Raw genomic sequence first — 22,344 nt, forward strand, 5'->3', positions numbered from 1 at the left:
TTTTTTTTTTTAAAATGGATCTTAGAATGAAAATCTTCTCTTTGAATGATTTTCTTCCTTTCCTTTTTTAAGATTGGTTTAACCTTTCAATGGGTAATGACTCCTTAAATTAAACTGGAAACTTGGAAGATGTGAAAGGAAGATTGACAGATGTAACTGGTCAGGTTTACTTTTTAAAGATTATGTTCATCTTAACATTTGACAACATGAAAAAATACCACTTTTTAAAAGAATTTTTCTCATTCTCTACATTTTTCACAGCCCCTTAACAAACAGGATGTAATTGACCAAATTCATTAACTTTACTTAATTTATCTAGACCACTTAGAAAAATTAAATGTCTTAACTGAAGGTGGCTGGTGTATCTGGGCTGCACTTGACATCACTGAACGCTGTCCTCTGCTCTGCCTCCCTGGGCTCCACGTTCTCCTTCTCCTTTGGTCTCCGCAGTGGGATTGTCCTCCGCTCAGTCCCCCCACCGTTTTCTGTCCTTGGAGTCCATCTTTTCCCTCTTGTTCTCATCCTTCATCTCATGTAGCTTCAGAACGAGTACTTCTCATTCTCTCAATGTTAAGTTTATTTGTGTTTAGATGACTCGCAGGCTTCTTAAACCCTTATTTTCAAGACTGTATTCATCTCTTTTCCACCAACCATCCAGTCACTGGCCAATTATTTCAACCCTGTATGTCTGTCTGGGTTTACGCCACAACCATTTTTCCTTTTTGCATCGCCACTGCTCTAATTCATGTCATAGTTCTGTTCAGTATTCAGAAAAAGAAATCACCCTTGCTTTATGAGGCAGAAGAGATTGTAGTTGTTGGGAAGGATGGGAGGAACAGCTGTAACCTCTGCCAGCCTCAGAAGCTATTGGCCTCACGTCACTCTACCCTGGTCTCCTGATCTAGGAGGGAAGAATTATTTCAGTGGCCTTTTATCTAATTGCCTCATCTCTAGTTTCTGCTGCCTTCATGTTAACTGGAGTGAGATGATATCGCATTGTGGTTTTGATTTAAATTTCTCTGATGACAGGGATTGGCCATTTGTATAAGACAGTTGGAATTTCTTAAGATTTCTTAGATGAGGAAATTTTAGAATCTCTTATTCTTATTGGCCATTTGTATAAGACAGTTGGAATTTCTTAGATGAGGAAATTTTAGAATCTCTTTCTGAGCTTGGGGAAGAGGGAACAAAACAAGGTTATAGGGAACTTGTCTCAAACTCCTGGCCTCAAGCAATCCTCCTATGTTGGCCTCCCAAAGTGCTAGTATTGCAGGCTTGAGCCACCACGCCTGGCCATTTAGACATGACGTCTCCTTTTCTTTTTATTTAGGTCATCTTTACTATCTTTCAACAATGTTTTATGGCTTTAGGGTACAAGTTTAGTACTTTTTGTTATGTCTGTTCCTAAGTATTGTTGTTTCTGATGGTATTGTAAATAGAATTGTTTTCCTAATTTTATTTTCTGATTATTCATTGTTAGTATGTAGAATTACAGTTGATTTTTTTCTATATTCATCTTTAAAGGAATAGAAACTTTTTCTGATCATAACGTTTTTGACACTAAATGTGGATTTTCTACACCATGCAATTCTCCATTTCTCTGGACACCAACTGGGTATAAATTTAATTCATTTCTTAGAATCGTGGTTAAGGGCTTGGTCTCACAAGAATGCCCCCCACTTCAGATGCCAGTTGTAAGTAGTGGGTCCCCAGATTACTCACAATTCTGACTTATTTACAAATTGGTTTTTCACTAGCTCCTTGTCAAGTGTAATAATTTGCTATAATGAACTCAGGGAAATACCAATTTATTATAAAGAATACAATAAATTGTTACCAATTTATTATAAAGAATACAGTGGAAGAGTTCAAATGAACAGACAGATGAAGAGGAGGTACCCAGGGTGAGGTCCAGAAGGGTCTGGAGGGCAGGAACTTTTCTGTTCATGTGGAGGGGAGTGGGATGCCCTCCAGCACATGGATGGTGGTTTAGGGATTTTATGGAGGTTCTGTTACATGGGTATGATTGAGTAAATCATTGGCCATTGGTAATTAGCTCAATCACCACCCCTCTCCTCTTGTATGTTGGGAGATGAGGCTAAAAGTTCCAGTGCTCTAATCATTTGGATGGTGTCTTTTGCAAGCAGCCCCCATTCTCTGAGAGTCACTTTAGTAAAAGTTTGGGTATGGTTGAAAGGGGCTTATTATTAAAAAGCAAATAATTTTTCTTCTTAGTCTCATTATTCAAAAATCTAAAGGTTTTAGGAGCTCTGTGCCCAGAAACCAGGGATGAAGACCAAAAATGTATTTCTTAGTATATCATGGTACTCACATTCTTGTATCTTACAAACTTAAACTTTTTAATAGTTCTAGTAGTTTTTTAGTGGATTCCTTGGGTTCTATATACATGATCATATCATCTGTAAAAATAGTTTTTTATCACAATATTATTTTTATTTTAAAATAAAAACATGCAAAATTGTTTTTCAAAGAAGTACTTAGATAAAGTCATTCTCCTGGCTTATTAGGAGATGCATGTTCTTTGTAACTATCATGTCCTGGAAGTAGCAAGACTGTTTGTTTTCATTTTGCCATTTTCCTGTGTAGAAACCTTCAGTGGCTTCTCATGACCTCTGTGTTAAAAATCCAGTGGTTAGTTTACCAGTGAGTGGTACTGCATACTTCTTTCCCCAAGACAGGCACTTAACATAGCCTCTCTCCTCCTCATGAGTCTCTGCCTACCCATATAATAGAGCACCTTTCGAGCTTTGCTCAGGTCACTTAGTGTTCTTTGAGAACACATTCTGTAGCACCCTGGAGACCAGTTTCAGCATTTGTTACCGCCTGGCACGCTTACGTGCACGTGTATTTGCTTGTCTACCTCTCCCATTGAAAGTGTAGCTTCCATAAAAGTGGGACTTAGGCTGTTTTGTTCACTTTTTCAACAAATCTGATAAATGCAAAGTATAGAATGATCAAATTTTACTACCTTCTTGCTTCACAATGTAACCTGCCTAAATTGAAAAGTATCTAGAGCCACTGTGGAGCATGAATTTTATGTGTCTGCCAACTCCAGTTGCTTGTTGCTGCCTACAGTGAGAGGGGGCTCGCAGGGGAAGAATGCAGATTATCTGGCAGCTAGGGCCCTGAGAGAGGAGCTTGTAGAATATTTGCCTAATGCAGTGAGATGCCAAAGAACAGGAAATGGGTAAGTTTTGGGTCTCATATTTTTTCCCGTTTTTCTGGCTTGCTTCCTTCTTACTACTGGGAGATGCTTGTAGGTACTTGGGTTAGATTGGAAAGGCCACCTGTTTACAGTGTGTTATGGAAACTTCTCTGCGGAATCCCATTACTAATAGATATGGTACAAATGACTCTCTTAGAAATATCGACATTGCAGGGGGCTGGTATGCTAGCTTCTGTATGATTGGAAAAAAAAGTAGTTTGCCTAGATAATCTGACGAATTTTTCTTTAAAGTTATTTTAAAATTATTTTGAACTAATAATTTTCTTTTTTTCTTTCTAGATTCTTGCTGAAATCTGTTCATTCTACTTTTTGAGCACTTATGAATAACCACGTGTCTTCCAAACCTTCTACCATGAAGTTAAAACATACCATCAACCCCATTCTTTTATATTTCATACATTTTATAATATCACTTTATACTATTTTAACATACATTCCATTTTATTTTTTCTCTGAGTCAAGACAAGAAAAATCAAACAAAATTAAAGCAAAGCCTGTAAATGCAAAACCTGAGTCTGCATACAGAGCTGTTAATAGTTTGGATGGTTTGGCTTCAGTATTATACCCTGGATGTGATACTCTAGATAAAGTTTTTATGTATGCAAAAAACAAGTTTAAAAACAAAAGACTTTTGGGAACACGTGAAATTTTAAATGAGGAAGATGAAGTACAACCAAATGGAAAAATTTTTAAAAAGGTAAGGTAATCTTTCATTGCCTTTGAACTCCCTCAGAACAAAATATACTCTTTTTTTTTTTATTGTTAAATCATGGCTGTGTACATTAGTGCAATCAAAGGGTGCAATGTACTGGTTTCATATACCATCTGAAATATTCTCATCAAACTGTTCAACGTAGCCTTCATGGCATTTTCTTAGTTATTGCATGTAGACATTTGTATTCTGCCTTTAGTAGGTTTCGCCTGTACCCATTCTAAGATGCACCGTAGGTATGACCCCACCCATTAACCTCTCTCCACCCTAACCTCCCCCCTCCCTTCCCCTTCCTTGGCCCTTTCCCCATAGTCTTGTGCTATAGTTGGGTTATAGCCTTCATGTGAAAGCTATAATTTAGCTTCATAGTAGGGCTGAGTACATTGGATACTTTTTCTTCCATTCCTGAGATACTTTGCTAAGAAGAATATGTGAAGAGGACTAGACTGTGCTCTGATCTCTCTCTGTGCTTACCAGCACTGATTGGTTCTGAGTTTTTCAGAAAGACATCCTGGTGTGGAGTGCTTCTGAAGCTGCATGTCCACAGGGCTTAGAATAGAATGTCTGGCATGTTTTGGTAGGAAACCATGTTCTCTGGTTTCTAGAAGCACTGAGATGCTTGAAATGGCTCTGGGTTTGGGGGTGTGACCTGCTGGTTTTGATTTTGATGTGGGTTGCAGTAAGTATCTAATGTCTTGGTAATTTGGTTGTAGCAATTGTGTAGTTCTTTAAATTTCTTCTCACAAATATAGAGGTACCTGCATAGTTAGTTTGAAACAGACATGATGTCCACAGAGGCAGTGTAACAGTGAGTAAGAGCCTGGACTCCACACAAAGACTATAGGTTTGAATCTTGGCTTTGTCACTTACTAGCTTTGTGGACTTGGAAAACTGATTTTTTTTTTCTTCTGTAGCCTTGGCTGGAGTATAGTGGCATGATTATAGCTTACTGGAGCCTTGACCTGCTGGGCTTAAGTGATCCTCCTGCCTCAGTCTCCTGAGGAGCTGGGACTACAGGCATGTGTCACCATACCTGGCTTATTTTTTTTTTCTTTTATTAAATCATAGCTGTGTACATTGATATGATCATGGGGCATCATTCACTAGCTTCACAGACCGTTCACCTGGCTAATTTTATCTTTACTTTTTGTAAGGACATGGGGTCTTACTATGTTGCCCAGATTCACCATGTACTTGGAAAAGCTATTTAACAAATTTGCCTCAGTTTCTTTATTTGTAACATGGCAACACAACTGTCACTGACACCTACCAGTATTTCTTATGAGCCAAACTCTTAAGAACTTTATGTATATTACCTTCTTTAAAACTTACAGTTACCCTGTGGGTTAGTTTTATTATTTGTACTTTACAGATGACAGAATTGAAGCAAAGATAGGTAACTTATCCCAAGGACACCACAGTTACTGTGGCTAACAAGTGGTGGAGCTTGGGACCAGAATCCAGGTCTTCTGACTTCAGAACTCCTAATCATTAACTCACAGCTTGCAGAGTTCTTGTAACAATTGAATGTATGCACATGCTTGTGATGCGCTTAGAACAGTTTGTGGTTTCCTAGTGTAAATGCTCCAACATTCACAGTCATGTTCTGTATTCTTGGGAAGTCAGTTGGGAAAATTCGATCAGTGAGTGCAGAGAGGCTCACGTCATGGTGGTGTTTCACTGTGAATGACAGTAAGTGTAGAAGTGGCATAAAGTGCTGTTTATGTACTTGAGTTTATGGCTTTCTTATAAGCAATTATTAAACTTTGGTAGGTAAAAATTGAAGACAGTTTTTTTAGAGGCAGTATGATGATCTGTAGTCGGTTGATAATTTGTTTAGGTTATAGGTTTGATACCTTTGTAGGCAAAGTTGTTTTTTTCTTATTCTAGCTGTATCTTGACTGCTCTCTCCTCAACTGCCTTTTTCTGTCAGTCACAAGGAAACTTTCAGATCTTGAAGGGGAGTCTAAACCACAGCTCTGGAATGAAAAACTTCTGTTACTGGAGGGCCAGGGAAGTGTTGCTTCCTCTCTCATGGCCCAGTAATTTTGCCACTTAACCATACAAATCCCATATGTCATTATTTTCTAAACACAAAGGAGATAGCAGGCAAGTTGATCTCAGTTATTCCTAGAAACTGTAAACATTTTAACTCAACAATAGGACCTGTGAATTTCCTTGCCTTTAAATCAAGTGACCATATATCTTGTATTGCTAGAATAGTCCTGATTTTTACCTGTTTTTCTGACATTAGTAGAGCCTCCTTATAGTCTCAAAAGGGCCGTAGTTTGAATAAAGTTGTATCTTCACCTTACTTTTAAGGCATATGTCTTATTTTGCTGACTTAGAAAAAAATTGAATTCTTTTTTACTTAATTAACTTAAGATCTAGCTGGAAATAATAGCACATTTCTAGAAATTGAAGTTATGCTGTTAAGTGGGTTTTATTCTTCTCTAGCCTATAGATTATAATTTGAAAATCATTTTTTCATAATGAAGTAAGCTTTTATCATATTAAGTTGATCCTTTCTTGGTACACTATCCCTGAGTCTGTCTTTGAAAGATCTTGCAGTTGTAAAAGGTACTGAAACGCTGCATTGTTATGTGCTTAAGTTTCCACTCTTCGCCTTCTCTGTGCTTCTTAAGGGTATCTAAGAGGCATTCATTTTTGTCTTTGGATCTAATATGCTATTTGAATTCAGAGTTTGAGTTCTCTTACTTTTAGTCTAAATCTTATTTTATATTTAGTCCAAGTCTTATTTTATAGGGAGTTTAGCTATTCTCCAGCATCTCACACGTCATGGGCATTTAATGTGTCTTGTACTTTAAGTCATCGTTAAGTACCTACAGCAGCAAACTTGTTCCTGATTACACAAAAAGGAGAAAATCTTGCATGGAGAATATGAAATTTCTTCATAATTCATGTATCAGTATAATTAGGGCAATATAAAATCCTAGAGCTGTCATAGACATTCCCTAACTGTGGCCAGATAGCACAGTGTGCACAGGAAGTAGGATGGACACAGGAGAGCTGTTCTCTTTCCCTGTGTCTATGTCGTGCTGCCCTGTGGGTCTTGATCATGGGCATTTGTATTCATTGATTATTCAACCAAGTACGAGATATTTGAACTCACAGAATTTAAAAGGTGAGACAAACTGTTTTTAGTCATCAACTTTTCTGTTTCTAGCACATTATTACAAGGTTTTATTCAGTATAAGAAGTTTTAAAATTTCCATATGTCAGGAGATATGCCTACTATTAGCATTATTCATCAAATTGGCATTTGCAGTCCGTCAGACTTTGTTCAGAAGGCTGAATCCTGATTCTGATGTGGAAACGTCTTATATTTATCTTATCTGAAATTAGATTGATTGGGAAAGCAGCATTTTTAGTTTTTTTTTTTTTATTGTTAAATAATAGCTGTGTACATTAGTGCAATCAAGGGGTACAATGTGCTGGTTTCATATACCATCTGAAATATTCTCATCAAACTGTTCAACGTAGCCTTCATGGCATTTTCTTAGTTATTGTATGTAGACATTTGTATTCTGCATTTAGTAAGTTTCGCCTGTACCCATTCTTAGATGCAGCATAGGTGTGGCCCCATCCTTTACTCTCCCTCCACTTGAATCTCCCCGCTCCCTTTCCCTTCCTTGGCCCTTCCCCCGTATTCTTGTGCTGTAGTTGGGTTATAGCCTTCATGTGAAAGCTATAAATTAGCTTCATAGTAGGGCTGAGTACATTGGATACTTTTTCTTCCATTCTTGAGATACTTTGCTAAGAAGAATATGTTCCAGCTCCATCCATGTAAACATGAAAGAGGTAAAGTCTCCATCTTTCTTTAAGGCTGCATAATATTCCATGGTATATGGAATATACCACAATTTGCTAGTCCATTCATGGGTCGATGGGCACTTGGGCTTCTTCCATGACTTAGCAATTATGAACTGGGCTGCAATCAACATTCTGCTACAGATGTCTTTGTTATATTGTGATTTTTGGTCTTCTGGGTATAAACCTAGTAAAGGAATTATAGGATCGAATGGCAGGTCTATTTTTAGGTCTAAGTGTTCTCCAAACATCCTTCCAGAAGGAACGTATTAGTGTGCATTCCCACCAGCAGTGTAGAAGTGTGCCCTTTCCTCCACATCCACACCAACATCTCTGGTTTTGGGATTTTGTTACGTGGGTTACTCTTACTGGGGTTAGGTGAGATCTCAAAGTAGTTTTGATTTGCATTTCTCTGATGATTAAGGATGATGAGCTTTTTTTTCATGTGTTTGTAGATCGTGCATCTGTCTTCTTTAGAGAAGTTTCTCTTCAAGTCCCTTGCCCACCCTGAGATGGGATTACATGTTCTTTTCTTGCTAGTACGTTTGAGTTCTCTGTGGATTCTGGTTATTAAACCTTTATCGGAGGTATAACCTGCAAATATTTTCTCCCATTCTGAGGGCTGACTGCTTGCTTTACTTACTGTGTTCTTTGCTGTGCAGAAGCTTTTTAGTTTGATCAGGTCCCAGTAGTGTATTTTTGATAGTGCTTCAATTGCCCGGGTAGTCTTCCTCATAAAATATCACCCAGGCCGATTCCTTCAAGAGCTTTCCCTGCACTTTCCTCAAGTATTTTTATAGTTTCATGTCTTAAGTTTAAATCTTTTATCCAGTGAGAGTCTATCTTAGTTAATGGTGAAAGGTGTGGGTCCAGTTTCAGTCTTCTACAGGTTGCCAGCCAGTTCACCCAGGACCATTTGTTAAATAGGGAATCTTTTCCCCACTGAATGTTTTTAATTGGCTTGTCAAAGATCAAATAATGGTAAGTAGCCGGATTCATCTCTGGGTTCTCTATTCTGTTCCAGACATCTACTTCTCTGTTTTTGTGCCAATACCGTGCTGTTTTGATCACTATCAATTTATAGTACAGTCTCAGGTTTGGTAGCGTGATTCCTCCTGCTGTGTTTTTATTGCTGAGTAATGTTTTGGCCATTCGAGGTTTTTTCTGATTCCATATAAAACAAAGTATTATTTTTTCAAGATCTTTAAAATATGACAATGGAGCTTTAATAGGAATTGCATTAAAATTATATATTGCTTTGGGTAGTATAGACACATTAACAATGTTGATTTTTCCCAGCCATGAGCATGGTATGTTTTTCAATTTGTTAACATCTTCAGCTATTTCTTTTCTCAAAGTTTCATAGTTCTCTTTGTAGAGATCTTTCACATCCTTTGTTAGGTATACTCCCAAATATTTCATCTTCTTTGGCACTACTGTGAAAGGAATAGAGTCTTTGACTGTATTTTCGGCTTGGTTATTGTTGGTATATATAAAGGCTACAGATTTATGGGTGTTGATTTTGTAGCCTGAGACATTGCTGTATTCCTTGATCACTTCTAAAAGTTTTGTAGTAGAATCCCTAGTGTTTTTCAGATACACGATCATATCATCTGCAAAGAGTGAAAGTTTGATCTCTTCTGACCCTGTGTGGATACCCTTGATCGCCTTTTCTTCCCTAATTGCAATGGCTAAAACTTCCATTACAATGTTAAAGAGCAACGGAGACAATGGGCAACCTTGCCTGGTTCCTGATCTAAGTGGAAATGATTTCAATTTATCTCCATTCAATACGATATTGGCTGTGGGTTTGCTGTAGATGGCCTCTATTAATTTAAGAAATGTCCCTTCTATACCAATTTTTTTAAGTGTTCTGATCATGAAGGGATGCTGGATATTATCAAAAGCTTTTTATGCAATCAATTAAAAGAATCATATGGTCCTTATTTTTTAGTTTGTTTTGTGTGCTGAATTACATTTATAGATTTACATATATTGAATCAGCCTCGAGACCCTGGGATAAATCGCACTTGGTCGTGGTATATAATTTTTCTGATGTGTTGTTGGGTTCTGTTTGTTAGGATCTTATTGAGTATTTTAGCATCAATATTCATTAGTGATATTGGTCTATAATTTTCTTTTCTTCTTGGGTCTTTCCCTGGTTTGGGGATCAAGGTGATGTTTGCTTCATAGAATGTGGTGGGTAATATTCCTTCTTTTTCTATATATTGGAAGAGGTTTAGTAATAAAGGTACTAGTTCTTCTTTAAAGGTTTGGTAGAACTCTGACGTAAAGCCATCTTGTCCTGGGCTTTTCTTTTTAGGGAGATTTTGTATAGTTGATGCTATTTCAGAACTTGATATAGGCCTGTTCAACATTTCCACTTCATTCTGGCTAAGTCTTGGTAGGTGGCGTACTTCCAGGTATTGGTCGATTTTTTTTCAGATTTTCATATTTCTGAGAGTAGAGTTTCTTGTAGTATTCATTAAGGATTTTTTGAATTTCTGAGGGGTCTGTTGTTATTTCATTGTTACCATTTGTGATTGATGAAATTAGAGATTTTACTCTTTTTTTCCTGGTTAGGTTGGCCAAAGGTTTATCTATTTTGTTGATCTTTTCAAAAAACCAACTTTTGGACTTAATGATCTGTTGTATAATTCTTTTGTTTTCAATTTCATTTAATTCTTCTCTGATTTTGGTTCTTTCTTTTCTTCTGCTGGGTTTGGGGTTGGAGTGTTCTTCCTTCTCCAGTTGCTTGAGATGTCCCATTAAGTTATTAACTTCCTCTCTTTCCGTTTTCTTGAGGAAGGCTTGCAGTGCTATAAATTTCCCTCTCAGGACTGCCTTTGCAGTATCCCAGAGGTTCTGGTAATTTGTGTCTTGATTGATGTTTTGTTCCAAAAATTTGGTGATTTCCTTCTTAATCTCGTCTATAACCCATCTATCCTTCAGCATAAGGTTGTTTAGTTTCCATGTTTTTGTATGGGTATGCAGGTTCCTGTTGTTATTGAGTTCAACTTTTATTCCATGATGGTCTGAGAAGATGCAAAGAATAATTTCTATTTTTTTAAATTTGCTGAGCTTAGATTTGTGGCCTAGGATGTGATCGATTTTGGAGTATGTTCCGTGGGCTGATGAGAAGAATGTGTATTCAGTTTTGTTGGGACGAAATGTTCTGTAGATGTCTCTTAAGTCCAGATGTTGAATGGTTAAGTTAAAATCTAAAATTTCTTTGCTTAGCTTCTTTTTGGAGGATCTATCCAGCACTGCTAAAGGGGTGTTAAAATCTCCAACTACTATGAAACTGCAAGAAATCAAGTTGCTCATGTCTGTAAGAGTTTCTCTTATAAATTGAGGCTCATTCTGGTTGGGTGCATAAATATTAATAATTGAAATCTCATATTGAGTATTACCTTTAACAAATATGAAGTGTCCATAGTTATCCTTCCTTATTTTGGTTGGTTTAAACCTATTGCCTCTGCGAATAAGATTGCAATGCCTGCTTTTTTCTGCTTTCCATTTGCGTGGAGTATAGATGACCATCCCTTCACCTTGAGTCTATATTTGTCTTTAATGTAAGATGCGATTCTTGTATTCAGCAGATATCTGGCTTGAATTTTTGTATCCAGTCAGCCAACCTGTGCCTCTTTAGAGGGCAGTTTAAACCATTCACATTAATTGAGAATATCGATAAGCCTTTCAAGAGTCCGGTGGAAATTTTGAATCCTTTTGCGACTGTGGAAGGTCTTTATGAAGGATAGGTCTGAGAATATCCTGGAGAGCTGGTTTAGTTATGGCAAATTTCTTTAACATGTGAATGTCATTAAAGTATTTAATTTCTCCGTCATAAGTGAAACTCAGTTTAGCTGGGTACAGGATCCTGGGTTGAAAGTTATGTTGTTTTAGGAGATTAAAAGTCGATGACCATCCTCTTCTAGCTTGAAAGTTTTCAGCAGAGGTATCTGCAGATTCTAATATTCTTGCCCTTGTACGTGATGGTTTTCTTTCGTCTGGCTGCTTTCAGAACTTTCTCCTTCATATTAACTTCAGCGAAATTGATTATGATGTGTATGGGGGATGTCTTATTTGGGTTGATTCGTGCTGGAGTTCTGAAACTGTCTGCTATCTGAGTTTCAGAATCTCTTGGCATGTTTGGAAAGATCTCCTTCTTAACTCATGGAGAAGAGACTCTGTGCCTTGTGAAGCCACTTCGTCGCTTTTGGGGATCCCTATAAGAGGAATATTGGTTTTCTTCAAATTATTCCAGAGCTCTCTGAGAGAGTGATCTGTTTTTGCTCTCCATTTCTCTTCCTCTTTGAGAGTTTGGGAGTGTTTGAAAGCTTTGTCTTCAATGTCAGAAATCCTTTCTTCTGCTTGCTCCATTCTGTTACTGAGGGATTCTACTCTGTTTCTCAGATCTTTGAGGGCTGCAACTTCTTGTCTCAATGTGTCAAAATCTTTGGTCATTTGGTCTTTGAATTTGTTGAATTCTTGAAACATCTTTTGGGTTACTGCTTGGAATTCTAATTTGATCTTATTTGCTATCCAGATTCTGAATTCAATTTCTGACATCTCAGCTATTTGTTTGTCTGTGGGATCTTGTGCTGTGTCTGCCCCATTTATCCTTGGGGGAGTTGATCTACTCTGATTATTCATATTGCCAGAGTTTTTCTGTTGATTTTGCCTCATGATTGTCTTTCACTGTTGCGTCTGGCCGTCCTCAGAGTTGGGGAGGTGTGTCTGCAAGATTAGATCCCAGTGGGATCACTCTATTGTTGCTGGATGTTTGTAGGAGTGACCATGTGCAGTTTCTCTGGGACTGCCCCAGCCAGAGAGTTCTGGTTGTGGAAACAGCTCCGGGGTATGACACATCCAGATCCAGCAACAGTGCAGGAAGTGGTGCACATGGTTTTGGGAGTGCCTGGTACCCAGTGACTTTGGCACAGAGAGCCCAAGGCTCCAGCAGTCCCTTGCCAGGAGAAGAGGCAGGGAGGGGTCTGGAGGACACTCGGCTACCAGAGTACCTGGCTGGATTAGTGGGCCGGTGTGGAGGCAGGGAGGGTACAGGAGGGAGGACCCGGGGTTGTGTGGCTCCTGCAGTTCTTGGTCAAGGCGTGCGGATGCCCAGCGGGCACGGGTCGGGGTCGCCGCGCAGCTCTTATCGGGGTCTGTGCGGGCGCCGATCGCGGTCAAGGTGCAGCTCTTATTGAGGTCTGGATGAGCGCTGATCCCATTTTTAGGTTTTGTGTGTAATAAATGCCCACGCATTTTCAGTCTCTGTTGGCTGTAGTGTCCAGTGCACTTGGGCTGAGACTTGAGTGTCTGTTGGCCCTAGCGTCCAGTGCAGCTGGTGGGCTGAGACTTGAGTGTCTGTTGGCCCTAGTGTCCAGTGCAGCTGGTGGGCTGAGACTTGAGTCTCTGTTGGCCCTAGTGTCCAGTGCAGCTGGTGGGCTGAGACTTGAGTCTCTGTTGGCCCTAGTGTGCAGTGCTGCTGGCGGGCTGAGACTTGAGTCTCTGTTGGCCCTAGTGTGCAGTGTAGCTGGTGGGCTGAGACTTGAGTCTCTTTTGGCCCTAGTGTCCAGTGCTGCTGGTGGGCTGAGACTTGAGTCTCTGTTGGCCCTAGTGTGCAGTGTAGCTGGTGGGTTGAGACTTGAGTCTCTTTTGGCCCTAGTGTGCAGTGCTGCTGGAGGGCTGAGACTTGAGTCTCTGTTGGCCCTAGTGTGTAGTGCATTTGGCGGGCTGAGACTTGAGTCTCTGTTGGCCCTAGTGTGCAGTGCTGCTGGTTGGCTGAGACTTGAGTCTCTATTGGCCCTAGTGTGCAGTGCTGCTGGTGGGCTGAGACTTGAGTCTCTGTTGGCCCTAGTGTGCAGTGCTGCTGGCGGGCTGAGACTTGAGTCTCTGTTGGCCCTAGTGTGCAGTGTAGCTGGTGGGCTGAGACTTGAGTCTCTGTTGGCCCTAGTGTGCAGTGCTGCTGGCGGGCTGAGACTTCAGTTTCTGTTGGCCACTGTTCCAGCTGTGTAGTGGGAAACTGCAGACTGGACGGTAGGTACCTGTGCTGCATGTCAGATAGGTGAGGCTCTATTTTTCCCCTTTCCTCTCTTAGTTCCTTTTTGGCCCCATTATATTGCATCTTCTATGGTAAGATATTCAAGAGGGGAGCTTTTCACAGCTGCTGGGTTAATCTGTGTGACTTCTGTCCTTCGTGCCTACCAACTGATCAAGCTCTGAAGAGAGGTCAGAAGACATTTTCAAAGTGTGTTGTCATTAAATTGTTTCCATATTTGAAGTTAATCTGTTGGAGAAGAAAGCTGATTATACAGCAATATCTAAAATATTTTGAGGGGCAAACTTGAAGATTAATTGCCACATGTACCTAATATGATTGAAAGATGCAAAAATTTTATTTCAAGTTAATGAACTGTGAGGTTTTGTTTCAATGTTATCCTAACAGTCCATTTTAAGCTCCCAAGGGAAGATAAGTAGAAGAAAAGGCAATTGTGATGATTCTGCTTTAATTATGCCCAAGATTGAGTGGCCACCAGCTTTACAAAGATGGGACTCTCTGGGTGGTACAGAGGAATGCAAGATGCTTGTGGCGTAGCAGGCCTTAAGAACTATTGTGTCATCCTTCTAAATTTCAAATGATTTTATAAAACTGTAGCAGAGTTATGGATATGTGTCATTACCACCTGATTCCAGTCTTCCCAGCATTAAACATGTTGCACTCATGTCTTCTTGAAACGAAGAGCAGTGAAATGATTGAATTTCAGAACAATTTAAAAAATTATGTGCTTGAAATTGAACTACCAGAAACAGAAAAGAGTACATGCTGGTTCAAATGTTCTGTGAGCTATCAGAAACCTTTTAATTTTTTTTTATTGTTGTGGATTCATTGAGGGTACAAAGACCAGGTCACATTGATTGCATTTGTTAGGTAAAGTCCCTCTTATAATTGTGTCCCACCCCCAAAAGGTTTGTCACACACTGTAACCCCCCCACCGCCTCCCTCCTTCCCTCTCTCAGCTTTTCCTGTCTCCCACCCCACACCGTGTACTAGGTCATTAATTGTCCTCATATCAGAATTGAGTATATGGAATTCTTGTGATGCTTTACTAAGAATAATGTTTTCCACTTCCATCCAGGTTAATACAAAGGTGTAAAGTCTCCATATTTTTCATGGCTGAATAATATTCCATGGTGTACATATACCACAGCTTGTTAATCCATTCCTGGGTTGGTGAGCATTTAGGTTGTTTCCACATTTTGGCGATTGTAAATTGAGCTGCGATAAACAGTCTAGTGCGAGTGTCCTTATGGTAAAAGGATTTTTTTCCTTCTGGGTAGATGCCCAGTAATAGGATTGCAGGATCAAATGGGAGGTCTAGCTTGAGTTCTTTGAGGATTCTCCATACTTGCTTCCAAAAAGGTTGTATTAGTTTGCATTCCCACCAGCGGTGTAAAAGTGTTCCCTTCTCTTCATGTCCACACCAGCATCTGCAGCTTTGAGATTTTATGATGTGGGCCATTCTTGCTAGGGTTAGATAATACCTCAGGGTGGTTTTGATTTGCATTTCTCTAATAATTAGGGATAGCGAACATTTTTTCACATGTTTGTTAGCCATTCGTCTGTCTCTTTACAGAAGGTTCTATTCCTTTCTCTTGCCCATTGATATATGTGATTGTTGGCTTTTTTCTTTTTTCTTTTTTTTGTAGAGACAGAGTCTCACTGTACCGCGCTTGAGTAGAGTTCCGTGGCCTCACACGGCTCACAGCAACCCCCAACTCTTGGGCTTACGCGATTCTCTTGCCTCAGCCTTCCAAGTAGCTGGGACTACAGGTGCCCGCTACAACGCCCGGCTATTTTTTTGTTGCAGTTTGGCCGGGGCTGGGTTTGAACCCGCCACCCTCGGCATATGGGTCCGGCACCCTACTCACTGAGCCACAGGCGCCGCCCTATTGTTGGCTTTTTTCATGTGAATTATTTTGAGTTCTCTGTAGATCCTAGTTATCAAGCTTTTGTCTGGTTCAAAATATGCAAATATCCTTTCCCATTGTGTAGGTTGTCTATTTGCTTTGGTTGTTGTCTCCTTAGCTGTACAGAAGCTTTTCAGTTTAATGAAGTCCCATTTGTTTTATTTTTGTTGTTGCAATTGCCATGGAAATTATCTTCATAAAGTCTTTCCTTTTCTTATAGATTTTATATACACTGGAGAGAAGAGAGTAAGTGGGAATAGCTAGTCATAATGCTTAGAGAAAAATCTCATCATGACATTTCTTCAAAATTGATCCAAAAAGTTGATAGAAGTACTTATTTTTGTTCTTGTAAATAGACTTAGCTTTAGCTTCTTCTTTCTTAATGCCTGCTTTTGTGTTACTTATTACTGTGGTGTCACATTTTTTTACTCTGCAAATGTGATATTTACTTTCTCATATATTAGGACATTTACATCATCATTTACATAAAAAATAATGGTTGATCTCTTGGCCAGTATTTGTAGTTTTCTTCCCTTTGTTTTCCCTTCCAACCTATTTCTTTTCCGGTCGTCTTGTGAGTTAAAGGCACTATCATGTGCCAGATTGTTCAAGCCAAACAAATCAGGAGTGTCTGATTTATTTCCTTTATAGCTCCCTAACTCCCCCACCCCAACCACACCTTTTTACATGTCTTCTGCTTCCACACTGGCCCACTCTTGCTGTAATACACTCACACACAGTACTTAAAATAGCTTTTTGTTTGTTAAATCAGGCTGCTTCACCTGCTTAGTAAGATCCTGGCTCCCTGTTATAGTGCCGTCGAAGCACTGTGATTTTGTACTTAAACTCTAGAATGAGTTTGCCTGGGTTCATGTTCTAGTTCCATCACTTATTAGCTGTGTGATTTTGAGCAAGTCATATTTTTTTCTGTGCCTCCATGTTTTCATCTGTAAAATAGGAGTAACAGTAACAGTTTCTTACAGTGACAGTGAGAGTTTAATAAGACAGTAACACTTGCAACATGCTCAGCATGTGGTAAACGTTAGGAAAGGGTAGTTGCCCTCATCATTATCATTATAATAATTATTATCAGCTGACTAGAGCTCTTGGATATTTTAACTCTTTTGGCTCCGTCACAATAATTCATTCTTGATCGTGTTCAGTTGCAGAAGAAAGGATAAATGAAGCCAAGTGTACTTTGTTGAAGACAGGAAAGTGTATAATTTTGAAATATTTCTATCTCAACTAGTAAAAGTAAAAAAAAAAATACAAGTGCCTAAAGAGGTTTTCAGTATGAGACTGGACCATCTCCTGGAAGTAGAAAATAGAGCAGAGAGGGCAGAGGATATTTGAGGGGAGAGAACGTTTTAAGGCTATTTCAGAGGCTGTATGTGGTGGCTCACACCTGTAATCCTAGCACACTGGGAGGCCACTGCAGGAGAATCCCTAAGCTCAGGTGTTCAAAACCATTCTGAGCAAGAGTGAGACAAAAAAAAGGAAAGCTATTTCAGAGAGTAAGAAAATGAATATGCCAGGGAAGTATAATAGGATTGTGGATTTAATAAGGTTAGTTGTTTTTCTGCAGCAGTGTTCAACAGTATAGGTAAGGAATAAGTAAATGAGCTTAATCTTGAGTTAGATAGTCAACCATAGGGACCAAGTAAGGATTAGAAACTACTTTTCAGCACAAGACAGCTAAAATTATGGAATAGGGTTCTCTGTTTTTTATGAAAAGGATAATTACTAGAAGATTCAGTGGTTTAAGAAGTTAAAGTAATGAAATTCAGATTTTGGTTATATATATTTTTTATATATGAGGAAGCCTCACTCTTGAATTAAACTCATGATTTCTTTGCCACATGGTGGTGGCATTAATTATTACATGAATTTACATGTCTAGATTATGTATCAACCTTTCAGAGAACACATATTCCTTGAAATTGTAAAACTTGCCATTTGGATTCTAGAATCTAGAAGGTAGCTCAGTGTTACCTTTGGAGTATAAAATTTTTAATAATTGCAATCCAGTTCCTGCATATATTGGTCAAATTCTCATCTGTCTTCTGACACCCCCCCCCCCAAAAAAAAAGCTCCTTTTGAAGTCATTGGAGCTCCCCATGTGAGCATTTCATGGTGGTGCAGAACAAGGCAAGAATTTGGGAATGCTCAAGTTAAATAACACAGTTGCCTTATCCATCAAAACAAATTTATTTCTTAAATACAACATTGAACAAGACACTAGAGGGCAGCATTTATCTTTTTTTTTTTCATTTTTATGTTCATCCAATCTTATTTGTAGAAATCTCTTAAATTTTATTTGCATTTTTAAAAATGAACACCATCAGATTTTAAGGTATTTGAGATGTCAGTTACTGGCACAGCCATGTTTGGGAATTATCTGTGTATTTTTACACAGAGAGGAGCTTTTTATTCAATCTGTATGTAAATGGTCTTGTCTAAGTTTAAGAAAATCCCTAAAGACAAAAAAAAAAAATTGCTTTAAAAGAGGGTTATTATTAATGCAAACTTGATGTTACTTGTACTTCTGATAAACACAAATAGGGAAGCCTGAGGGTGCCAGTGAGCACTGAAGATGTGAACAAGGGGATTGTGATGAATAATAGAACCAGTTCCTGTGTGGTTACAGAGAGACTTGTTTCCATTGCTTATTCAGAGTTTGATTCAGTAATTCAAATTGAACAGCCATAAATCATACCTGGGACCCCTTTCTGTTTGTGGATCATATTATGCTATCTCACATTGAAATCTGGGAATTCCTGAGTAGAGAGGGACAGAAAAGTTTTGGCATTAGTGGTACTTGGTACTAGGTTAAATTTTAAATTAACACCTAAATCATTTAAGTAAATTGAATCTCTAAGTGACTGATTAGTATATGACCATTTGGCCAAGAACTTGACCTTTAATATCCCATCAGACTCTGAATATTTTTGAAGACCAAAAATAAAGTCAAGAAACTGTTATGTTAAAAGCTTTATCATGATTTGACTTGTTGTAGAAGGTATCATAAAATAGTTAATTTTTAAAATAGATTTTTCATTTGAAACTCAAATCTCTTTTTATTAGGGGAAAAATAGCTTTATGCAAATGTAACTTTCTATTTTGTCAAATTTTGGAGCATTTTTGTTTTTTTCCTGTAAATTAATATTTTGCTTATATTAAAAAACAATTGTTTTTTATCAGGTTATTCTTGGACACTATGATTGGCTCTCCTATGAAGATGTCTTTGTTCGAGCCCGTAATTTTGGAAATGGCTTACAGATGTTGGGTCAGAAACCGAAGACCAACATTGCCATCTTCTGTGAGACCAGGGCCGAGTGGATGATTGCAGCACAGGCGTGTTTTATGTATAATTTTCAGCGTATGTAGGCGTTCTTATCTTTAAAAGACTTAACACTTTTTATTACGACACTGCACTCTGGAAAGATAAAAATCCTGACATTAATTTCTACCTTGTGTCTGATTAGTGGGGACCTCTTGGGTCTATTTTGGAAAAGGAATTAGGTACACACTTGTGCCAGTCATCGTTGTGAGGAGGCTTGAACCTGTTGTTAGGGGACTTTCTAAGTCTGAGAAACTGGGCACACTGAGGCTCATTGCTCTGCTGTCATTCTCAGGAGGTCCCTTTTGAAGTTACTATCATTTTGTTGTGTCTGTCAGTGATGGCAGTTGACTTCGAAAACACTTCATACTCAAATCTGGTGAACTTCAAGGTACTAGGTTAGAGGATGGAGAATTGTAATGTAATTATCTAAATGGTAATCATGATGGCTCAATCCGCAAGATAGTCTGGGAACCTTAAGTTCAGAGGTCTCGGAGCTAAAATATTTGTCGTGGTAATTGTGGATGCTGTCTTGCCCTTCAAATGAGGCAGAAATATACTTTTACCAGATTTCTTGCTGTGAATGCCATTTTCTTTTAAACAAGCATACCTTATCTGTATTTGCATTATGTTTCTTTTGAGAAGCTTTCAAAATTATCATAGTTTTCAAAAGTCATTTTATGTCTACCTTTTTTGAATTTTACAGAAATTAAACAAAAATTCATATTGTCCATCTTCTGTGATGTCAGCATTTCTCAGAATGTTTCTCTTTGGATATTTCTGCTTTAGGATAAGCAGTGCTGCCCCTTGCTTGTGCTCTTGTCTTGACATACAATAACTTTAACCTGACATTCCGTGTGCTATTTTATACTGGACATCCAAGTAGCCAGCAAGATTTTGAAATTTTAGAAATCAGTTATAATTCCTTCCCAATGCGATAATCTCAGAGTAACATCGTATATAAAACAAAATTTTTAAAATCTTCATTTTGAAATATTAGAAATCTTGGGGACATTAGGGGAGGATGAGTAGATTGATTAGAATATTAAGATAATTTTTAGAAACAACCCTTTTGTAGACTGCAGCTTTAAGAATTCAGGGTGCTCCATTGTGATTCACGACCACTTTTAGAGGCTTTGTTGACATTTAGTAGTTGATGAAATGCTTGAATATTTGAGTTTCTGCTTCTTTTCCTTGTAGTTGTTACATTATATGCTACTCTTGGAGGTCCAGCAATTGTACATGGATTGAATGAAACAGAGGTGACTAACATCATTACTAGTAAAGAGCTCCTGCAAACGAAATTAAAGGTAAGGACTATAGTTACTTTATAACTACCCAATACTTCAGAATTTTCAATCATGAAAATTCTATTACTGATATTTTGTTTTTATGACTTATAAATCCTTAATACCTTTAAAAATTTTAAGAATATCATACTTTGTTCCTTTCTTTTAGAAAATAAAAAATGGATTTCATATGTATTCATGTATAATAGTCCAGAGTTATAAATTACTAATATGCCTGTATTTAAACTGAGGGAATTATAACTACATTTTCTTTTATTGTACTCATTTATTTTCTAGGCTACTTTTAGTAAATTTGTATATTGAAGGGTTACATTTTAAACTAGTAATTCCTTGATTTTTTTTTTTTTTATTAAGGTATTTAGGAATTAAGAGTTTTCAGAATTTTTTATAAGTTAAAAGGAGACATTTCATGAAATTGTAGGAAAAAGAGACTTCTTCAGTTCTCCAGACAACTCCCTCTATCTGGGCTGTTCTTTTTTTTAAAAAAAGTTCACACGTGAATTCCCTTTTCCTTTCCCTATAAGTTTTTATTTAGTCTCCAGAAAACACCAGGGGCTTTTGGTTCCTCTTTAGTACAGGCAGCCTGTTGGCATGCCCATTTTGTAATGTAGTACCCTGGAGGATTAAGATCTTACTGAAGAACAGGCGTGCACATGGTAAACCTAATGATGTAGAATAGTAATGAAATTCAGACCTGTATTTCTTCATGTGAAAAAGTGAGGTTAGATCAGTGTATTCTCTCTCTTTCTTTTTTAAGGCAGGAAATTACTTTAATAATTCACCAAATATGGTAAGCTACTTTTCTTGTGTCCCGAACTATTTGCCTAACTGCAATGAACATGGTGCATGTTTGTATGTTTCTAGGATATAGTTTCTTTGGTGCCACGCCTGCGGCACATCATCACTGTTGATGGGAAGCCACCAACCTGGTCCGAGTTCCCCAAGGGTGTCATTGTTCATACCATGGCTGCAGTTCAGGCCCTGGGAGCCAAGGCCAGCGTGGGTATGTCACACTTTCCAAATGCCTGATGTGACCACTTTATGCCAGAGTTTTGATCCTAATGTTAGATCAAGTGACACAGTTGGGAAAGTAGGTCCCTCTCGGTTTCCTTTTATTTAGCCTTTAAAGAAAAGTCTAAGGAAAGTAAGTATTTTAAAATAGTATTTATTTGAAATTAATTTAAAGTACTTTCTCTTTAACATTGTTCGGTATTCTTGTTTCCTTTTTCTGATAATTTTGGGTGGTTTAAAGTTTGTTTATAAATAATGCCTTTAAACTTTTCCTGTGTGAGTTACCTGTAAATATCAAGATACAGTGGCTAAACTTGGTGGCCTTTTTTTCTCCTTGTTCCCTTTCCAGAAGGGACAACTTTATTCTCCAGCTAGCACACCTAGGCATCGTGACTCTAGCAGTGTCAATAAATGTTAGAAAGTATACAGGTATTTAGAGACACTGCAGAAGCTGCCAGGAGGCTGGGGCTGTTTTCTCTGTAGTTGGAAACTTAGTGATTAACTAGATGTCAGTAATCACTGGGCTCCAAAACAGGGATAGAGGGATGTTAAATTTGATAACATTGGATTTTATGTCCTGATGGGCTATTTCTATGTAGATATGTAGTAAGCAGTGGCGTGTACAGGTCTGGTACTCTGGAGTCAGTTTGGAAGCTAGAAGCAGTGGGTGTAGGTGAGGCCACCTGCAGGGAGTGGCTGGCCCCAAAGGCCACTGAGATCCCACCAGAAGAAAGAAGAAAACATGTAGGGCATGGTTTACAAAAGTCAAGAGAAAGGAGATCTTGGTGAGGCATCCGCAGGACCTGGTGTAAAGGTCAGGTGACACTAAGGTTACAGTTTCCAACAAATGTTGTGAGTTGAAGGTGTGAATGGCAGATTTGAAAGCAAAGACTTCTAAGTGAAAACAGTTCTCAACAAG

The 22,344-nt window shown here is 38.4% G+C and overlaps 1 protein-coding gene across 2 annotated transcripts in view; it reads left to right on the forward strand.

The window, feature by feature from the left end:
- The window catches only part of ACSL3 (acyl-CoA synthetase long chain family member 3), a 73,784-nt gene that overhangs the window by 32,793 nt on the left and 18,647 nt on the right, over positions 1–22,344 (forward strand). For both annotated transcript variants that reach the window (XM_053597448.1, XM_053597449.1), the window contains exons 2-5: positions 3,527–3,944; positions 18,966–19,143; positions 20,305–20,414; positions 21,279–21,417. In XM_053597448.1, coding sequence (XP_053453423.1) covers positions 3,567–3,944; positions 18,966–19,143; positions 20,305–20,414; positions 21,279–21,417 — 805 coding nt within the window. In that variant the 5' untranslated portion in view covers positions 3,527–3,566. The remainder of the gene's footprint in view (positions 1–3,526; positions 3,945–18,965; positions 19,144–20,304; positions 20,415–21,278; positions 21,418–22,344) is intronic.

This window comes from Nycticebus coucang, chromosome 7 (assembly GCF_027406575.1).
Source record: "Nycticebus coucang isolate mNycCou1 chromosome 7, mNycCou1.pri, whole genome shotgun sequence".
Taxonomy (NCBI): Eukaryota; Metazoa; Chordata; class Mammalia; order Primates; family Lorisidae; genus Nycticebus; species Nycticebus coucang.